The sequence below is a fragment of the Solea solea genome, chromosome 11, assembly GCF_958295425.1.
Source record: "Solea solea chromosome 11, fSolSol10.1, whole genome shotgun sequence".
NCBI lineage: Eukaryota > Metazoa > Chordata > Actinopteri > Pleuronectiformes > Soleidae > Solea > Solea solea.
The window spans coordinates 14,245,873-14,253,385 of NC_081144.1; the positions used below are offsets into that span (position 1 = coordinate 14,245,873).

At 41.6% G+C, this 7,513-nt stretch overlaps 1 protein-coding gene across 1 annotated transcript; it reads left to right on the top strand.

Moving 5' to 3' along the window:
• The first annotated feature begins 225 nt into the window (after positions 1–225).
• On the top strand, positions 226–7,282 carry pgd (phosphogluconate dehydrogenase). The gene is made up of 13 exons (XM_058642572.1): positions 226–362; positions 744–819; positions 1,592–1,771; positions 1,856–1,921; positions 2,012–2,130; positions 2,322–2,391; positions 2,508–2,642; positions 2,721–2,910; positions 3,997–4,127; positions 4,876–5,009; positions 5,577–5,676; positions 6,130–6,252; positions 6,609–7,282. The coding sequence occupies exons 1-13, from the start codon at positions 355–357 to the stop codon at positions 6,726–6,728; spliced, it is 1,452 nt and encodes a 483-aa protein (XP_058498555.1). The 5' UTR covers positions 226–354; the 3' UTR covers positions 6,729–7,282.
• The last annotated feature ends 231 nt before the right edge of the window (positions 7,283–7,513 follow it).

The window sequence follows — 7,513 nt, forward strand, 5'->3', positions numbered from 1 at the left end:
CACTCAGTCGTGACAGGAAAACTGGGTGAGCTGGGTCGGTTCCACTTTCAACCCGAGCAAAGTTTGTGTGAGTGACAGCCAAAGCGACCAATAGCAGAGCAATAGGATCTCTGCTCAGTCTCCTGCACCAATCACAGTTTGAAACCAAAATGGCTTCAGCTCAACAAACGTCCTCTGATTGGTGGAAATTCCCGAGTAGGCGTGTACTGGCGTCTCCTCGCGCCTGTCACGCTGAGTGCAAAAGGAGGAAGTGGCAGCTAAAGAGAAATAGTGAACGTTCACCATCATAGTGAGGCTCACTGTCATCTGGACACTTGAACTGACTTCGCAGCGACTTTTTACCCACAGGAAACAATGGCTCAGTAAGTGGTTCTTATTCCCGTGTTTAGTGTGGAAAGTGAAGAATCTACAGCTCTTATTTGGGATTAAATGATTATGGAATTTGTAGTTTTCCCGTATAGTCCTCCCCTTAATGGAATCGTTAGCATGATTGGCTAACAAGTGTAGCTGCAGTTTTCAGTAGAAATGTATGAGACAGGAAATGTAACGTGAAATTTGAATGGACATGGTGTGTGTGTGTGTGTGAGACTGTATTCCTTGTTTTCTCTTCTTAGCTGTGTTAATATTTGTGCTCCGTAAAGAAGATGCGGACCCTTGACATTTCTGCATTTTTAAAACTCGCATAACAAGTTTATAAGGTTATTACAAGTGTTTATTTATTGTTATTTCCGGTGTTTTCACAGAGCAGACATCGCACTGATTGGTTTGGCTGTCATGGGCCAGAACCTCATCATGAATATGAATGATCATGGCTTTGTGGTAAGATTATGACGTCTGTACCCATTGACATTGCTGCTGTGTTTACATATTACTGTACATGTTTTGAATATAAATATAATATTATTATTATTCTCAAAATCCAAGAACTGAAAGCTAATTTTTACTTTACTCTACCGCTCATCTGCTTAAAACCTCACATTCAACCTGTGGACTGAACCACATTTAAATCTAACATTAAAATGATAAATATATTGCTCCGTCATATATGTGTTTGTGTATTAGTAGAAAAAAAAAATGGTATCTGTCCAGATCGACACCAAAGTCTAAAATATTTTTCCTTGATCCATAACCAACATTGATACCAACATGATCTCTTTTGCACACAGGGTACCAGTCTTAACCACTGAGCTACCCCACCCCATTTCAGCTTCTTAAATGTGAATGTTTTGTGGTTTCTTTGCTCCATGTAACAAAGACATCATAAAAACTGAATAATTACGGTTTGGAGATAAAAAAATGAGTCATTTCGGGGGGAGGAAATGATAGTACAGTTAATAAAATACAGTGATGAAATAAGACAAAGTACCACTAAAGTAAAAGGGCTATAACTTGCCTACATCCTGTAATGCTCTTGGTGAGGGTCGACATCTATGTTGGCAGCGAGTGGACTAAGCTACTGTGAAATGTAGCTCAATCTAAAGCAGCTACTGTGGTGAAATAATAATGAGACACTGTAATGTTTATTCTCACAACTTCTGCTCATTCCACTCTGCTTTTATTTTGCTGACTCATCTCCAAACCTCCCCTGCAGGTCTGCGCCTACAACCGAACTGTGTCCAAGGTGCATGACTTCCTGCAGAACGAGGCCAAAGGCTCCAAGGTGATTGGAGCCGAGTCCCTGGAGGACATGGTGTCTAAGTTGAAGAAGCCCAGGAGGATCATCCTGCTGGTTAAGGCTGGACAGGCTGTGGATGACTTCATTGACAAGCTGGTTAGTTGTTTTTTTCTGAACTGTTGTTAAATATTTGCATCTTGTTAAATTGATTTGCTTTGACCAACATCTGCGTTTCTACAGGTTCCTCTTCTTGAAGCTGGGGACATCATCATTGACGGTGGCAACTCTGAATACAGTGACACAACGGTAAGCAGCATGTCTGTGAAGGTTCAGTCATCCAGGTCGTAGACCCAACTCAGGATATGCTCATAGTTCCTGTGTGTCTCTGTTGAACAGCGGAGGTGTGGGAGTCTGAAGGAGAAGGGCTTGCTGTTTGTTGGCAGTGGAGTCAGTGGTGGAGAGGAAGGGGCACGTAAAGGACCTTCGCTCATGCCAGGTGGACATAAGGAGGCCTGGTCAGTCATCACAAACTCTGTCTCACAGTTTTAACTCCCCACACTTTCAGTCAAGAAATTGAGCTCATGATAAACAAATGGTTGATAAAAAAAAAATATGAACATGTCCAAAGTCATATGTGTCCAAACAGTAAATATCTATCATCCACTTCTGTGTCTAATAAATGTTAACACTTTTCATTCATTTGAAGGCCACACATAAAAGACATCTTCCAGAGCATTGCAGCCAAGGTTGGAACAGGAGAACCTTGTTGTGACTGGGTGAGTGGAGTATTTTGTTTTTTAAAGAAACACAATGCTGACTGCCAACTTGATTAGTAATGTAGCAGCAAAGAAGTTATCTCACAAATACAGTTCTCACTGGCTTGGTTCTGCAGGTTGGAGATGATGGCGCAGGTCATTTTGTGAAAATGGTCCATAATGGCATTGAGTATGGTGACATGCAGCTGATCTGTGAGGCCTATCACCTGATGAAGGATGTTTTGGGTATGGACCATGATGAGATGTCGCAGGTAAGATTTCTTTTCCCTTTGTGATGTAATAATTAGAATTGTTTGTGTCATTGAACTGATTTCATCAAATTATGGCAGGCTTTTGACAGCTGGAACAAAACAGAGTTGGACTCCTTTCTGATCGAGATCACAGCCAACATCCTTAAATATAAGGATGCTGATGGAACACATCTGCTGCCCAAGATCCGAGACAGTGCAGGGCAGAAAGGCACAGGGAAGTGGACGGCCATTTCAGCCCTGGATTATGGCACACCTGTTACTCTGATCGGTGAGAGGAAAAAAAAAAAAAGGAGACATGACATGGGAGTGTCTAGTTTCCTTCTGTCTCTTTCCGTAAATTGTGTTTGTCCTGATGACGTGGCAGAAAGTATTGCATCACAGTGAGTTTACAGTTTCACTATGACACCATAACATATTAAAGGGCAGGTGATCTGCTAACACACACACACACACACACACACACACACACACACACACACCATGACTAGTGAGCCTCTTCTAGGGAACTGGATGGATATGTGTCTGACCCTAAGAAGATTGAAAGATTTTCTACTGGTCTCTTCATCTCAAGTGACATAAGGGGGATTTGGCTTTGGTCTTTGCTGTCACTATATGACATTGTGTTTCAGAACAGGCCATGAAGGTCAGGATACAGGAGATTAATAACTCCTTCAGTTTCAGTGTGCACTCGGATGGACCCTAATAATCCTTTATCATTAGATCAGCTCTGCTCTGAACGCACACCTGTTGGAGTACATAGGAATTTAAAGGATATATATGACAGACTATATGTAAAAGTGTGACAATGTAGCAGAACACATTAAATCCCTGTAACTGCTTTTCTGTATTTGTCAAAACCATCTCTGTTAGTGCTGGAGATCTGGTTGTGATGAGAGTGAGAAGCAGGACAATAAGCTGCATTGTGGGATAGCTGTGTGTGTGTGTGTGTGTGTTGTGTATCTCTGCCTGTGGGTTGCATCACAAAGCAGTCCAGTTTTAGCAAGTCATGCTTACTCAACAGTTGTATCCTCTTCTTATCATGATTCAGGGACAAATGTAATTTTAATTTTATAATCTGGCAAAAGTCTAATGTTTTATAAAGTGCATTTTTTTTAACCTTGTTTTTACAACGGTATAATTAGCATTTTTAATATGTTGTTCTTGTAGTGTGGCTGGGGAACAGCATTAACCAGTAGAATCTATGCAAAAATATGTTGTGAGACATTTCAGGACACTTAAATTAGAGTTAAAAGACTCCAATGTTTGTACTTGTACTGCTCCCTGTTTTTTAATGCAGACAGCAGTTAATCTAATTGTTCCTCTCTTGTCCTGTCCCTCCCCCCTTGTGTCTCAGGGGAGGCTGTCTTTGCCAGATGCCTCTCCTCTCTGAAGGATGAGAGAGTGGAAGCCAGCTGCAAACTTACAGGACCAAAGGGGGTGAAATTCAGTGGCGACAAGGCCGCCTTCCTAGAAGACATCAGAAAGGTACTTCACAGAGTAGATGGTAATCATGGGATGACAAAAACTAAATATGGGGGGGGAGAGAGAGGCTATGGTACTGCGATATATTAAAACTAATGCTATAATTTTATAACTACTTGACAAATACACTGCTCTACCTCCTTAGCAACAGCTGCTCAAATATCACACCAGCATTATTTCAGGAGCAGACATAAGAATGCAGTGTTATTACGGTCATCCACTGTCACGGTCACTGACAACCTTTACTAAGCAACTCGTGTTCCAGTATTTGTCATAAGTAACAAAATCACTCGACTGAGTGCTGTACCTTCCAGTTCCAAAAATGGAACAGTTGGGGCCAGTTATTCCTAAAGGAAACTTTAGGACTGTACCATACTGAACCGAACCGTTCCACTCGGCTTACACTCACCCAGTCACTCACTGAATTATCTTGAGTTTTTCCTGCCGTGTTCACACATGAGCCCACTTGGACTTCATTCAGAGATTTGACAAGGCAGGACAATCTCAGGAGAATTTACTGAGTGACTTGGACATTTGCGTTTATGTATGCAGTCTCTCCAGACAATGTGCAGAGAATGTCTGGACTTCAGTGCATGTCTCGTGCCTAAATGAATCTCATTCATTGAGACAGAAGTTTTCAGCTGCACTCACAAAGGTGCATCTTAAATATACATTTGAGAGAATACAATCTCCGGAGGTGATCCTGAAACGGAATTGTATTTTGTAATTAAAACAACACATTTCTTTTTAGGCCCTCTATGCGTCCAAGATCATTTCCTACGCACAGGGCTTCATGCTGCTGCGGCAGGTAGCCAAAGAGTTTGGCTGGACCCTCAACTATGGCGGGATCGCTCTGATGTGGAGAGGAGGCTGCATCATCAGAAGGTGTGTTTTAATTTCTGGTGTCCTTCACTGCTGCCCTGTGTTAATAAATGTTCGCAGGGGTTTTTGACATGGTGATGAAAACTGTGGTTAGGCAGTGTAAGAGTGGTGTTACTGAGAAAGCAAGAAAGACTCAAATGAGGCGCTTTAATAGAGTCTAATTCACTTTGGTTTAGTTACTGGACAACCTAAGGTGAAGAAGTCTTGTGTTTTAACGTAAAGGAAGTTCGTTTACTCTTTGTCTTTGCACTGTGTCGTAATGCTCTATGGAGAAATGCAAATAAGTAGTTATGACCCTTCCTGTGAAATCAGAGAGAAGAATGAGGAAATGATTGAGACACTGATTTGCTTTGTGCAAACAGGAGTTCACGTTGCGTAAACCTAAACCAAACAGCCTTCTAATATACCTTGGTGTGTAGCTACCGGTCGATCTGTGGCAAACATGTTTTCACTGGGCATTTAACTTTTTGATTGCAGGGTTTTTAGAATAAAACAAACCAATGTATATTTAATAAGAATCATGCAGTTGTTTCTCTGTTTGCTAACACTTCACTCTCCTCTTCCCAACAGTGCCTTCCTGGGTGAAATCAAAGAGGCATTTGACAGAAATGCCGAGCTGCAGAATTTGCTGCTGGACAGCTTCTTCAATAAAGCCGTGTTGGCCTGTCAGGTATGAGGAAGGAGGAAGTGGCCAGCAACCAACCTGTAATAGCTACATTGACAAAGACACAGAAGAAAAAAAAAGTGTTTCCTCTTTTCACAAAAGAAAGGAGTGAAGCAAGAGAATCACTTGTTAGCTGTCAGGTCTTTTATTACAGCAGACATTTTGACCCGGCTGTCCTCATACATGACTTAGAGTGAAAAAAACACTGAAAGCTGCATGTTGCTCCACCACTTTAGAAGCAGCTGCTGTCAAACTGCAGTTTTCTCATCTTTCTTTGAAAGTCAAAATTCTCCTGCACTGAATACTGTGATACTGTGATCAGAGCTGATAGTGAATCCACCCAGAAAACTTTTATTTTGTTTCACAACAGAGTGGTCCTGTACATTTTTATTTTTTTATTAAAATAGTTTTGTAGCCAATCACTTCATGTCAGCTGTGTTCTGTGATCTCTGTGTTTAGGAGTCATGGCGCAAAGCGGTGAGCACTGGAGTGCAGCACGGTATCCCCATGCCATGTTTCACCACAGCGCTGTCCTTCTACGATGGTTACAGACACGAGAAGCTGCCAGCCAACCTGATCCAGGTAAGGCAACAGTGAACACTTAAGTCTACTCACCATATGGTCAAGTGTGGACATGAATGAGATTATAGAGACCATGTGCAGCAGGCGCGCGCGTGTGTGTGTGTTTTTATGTCACGCTTAAACACCCTGACAGTGTTCTGTGTTCTGTATTCATCGTTTTAAAATACTTAAAAAACCGAGAGGTAAAACATTAGAACACAACAATATTACTGCGCTGAAATATGTTTATATCATGCGGATTAAAAATCTGTTGAACAAAACAAGCCGACTGATAACACTGCCATTGAATCGCCAGTTGCATTATTTCAAAGGAAACTTGCCTCCGTGTGTTATTTACATGTATTTGTTGTCCTCAGGCCCAGAGAGATTACTTTGGAGCTCACACGTATGAGCTGCTGTCAAACCCTGGCACTCACATCCACACTAACTGGACCGGCTCTGGCGGAAAAGTCTCCTCTTCGTCGTACAACGCTTAAGCCCCGCCCTCTCGGCAGTGAAACAAACGCAAAGAAGACCATAGACCGAGTAAGAAGTTAGCCGGGCGAGATGTCACACATTCAACTTTTTATATGCTACCGTTACACATGTATATTTAATTTACACACATCCCAGACATTCACCATCAACCTTCTTTTTAGTCTTTCAAAGGTGTGTTGCACTTTAATTTATCAAGAAGTGGAAATCATGGATTGATGTGTTCCAAACTCTCACTGTGTACACTTAGCAACTGTTATTATTAAGAGAGGGGGAGTGAAAAAAAGTGTTTGGTCTGTCTTAAAACTGTGGACATTATGCTGATTATCAGGCTAACGTTGGGTCCAAGGTTCACAGTGTTAACCCTGGATTAAGGTGAAGTGTTGCACGGTACTGTATTAGGCTAAATAAAGATTTGAATCCCTTTATAATTAGCTTGTGTGGCCCTTACTCTCTGGCTTCTGTAAACAGGATTGGAACGTGGCAACAAATGACAGAAGCCCAGTGATGTAAATAAAACAGAATCCACAGTTTTAAAATACATGTGTAAAATCTACTACTGGCTCCTCACTCATTTCATGATTCCCTTGCATGAAGTGTCCAGCAGACGGCGCTGCGGTCCAGACACATGGTTGCTAAATACTTTAAACAACACCTTTATCTTTCCAAATAAACCTAAAAACAAAATGGCTTTACAGTAACAGACCATGACATGTTTGAACATCAAAATAATCAATCTGGATTTGTTGACACTGAGTCTGAGACATAGTTATTCTCGTCCCTTACT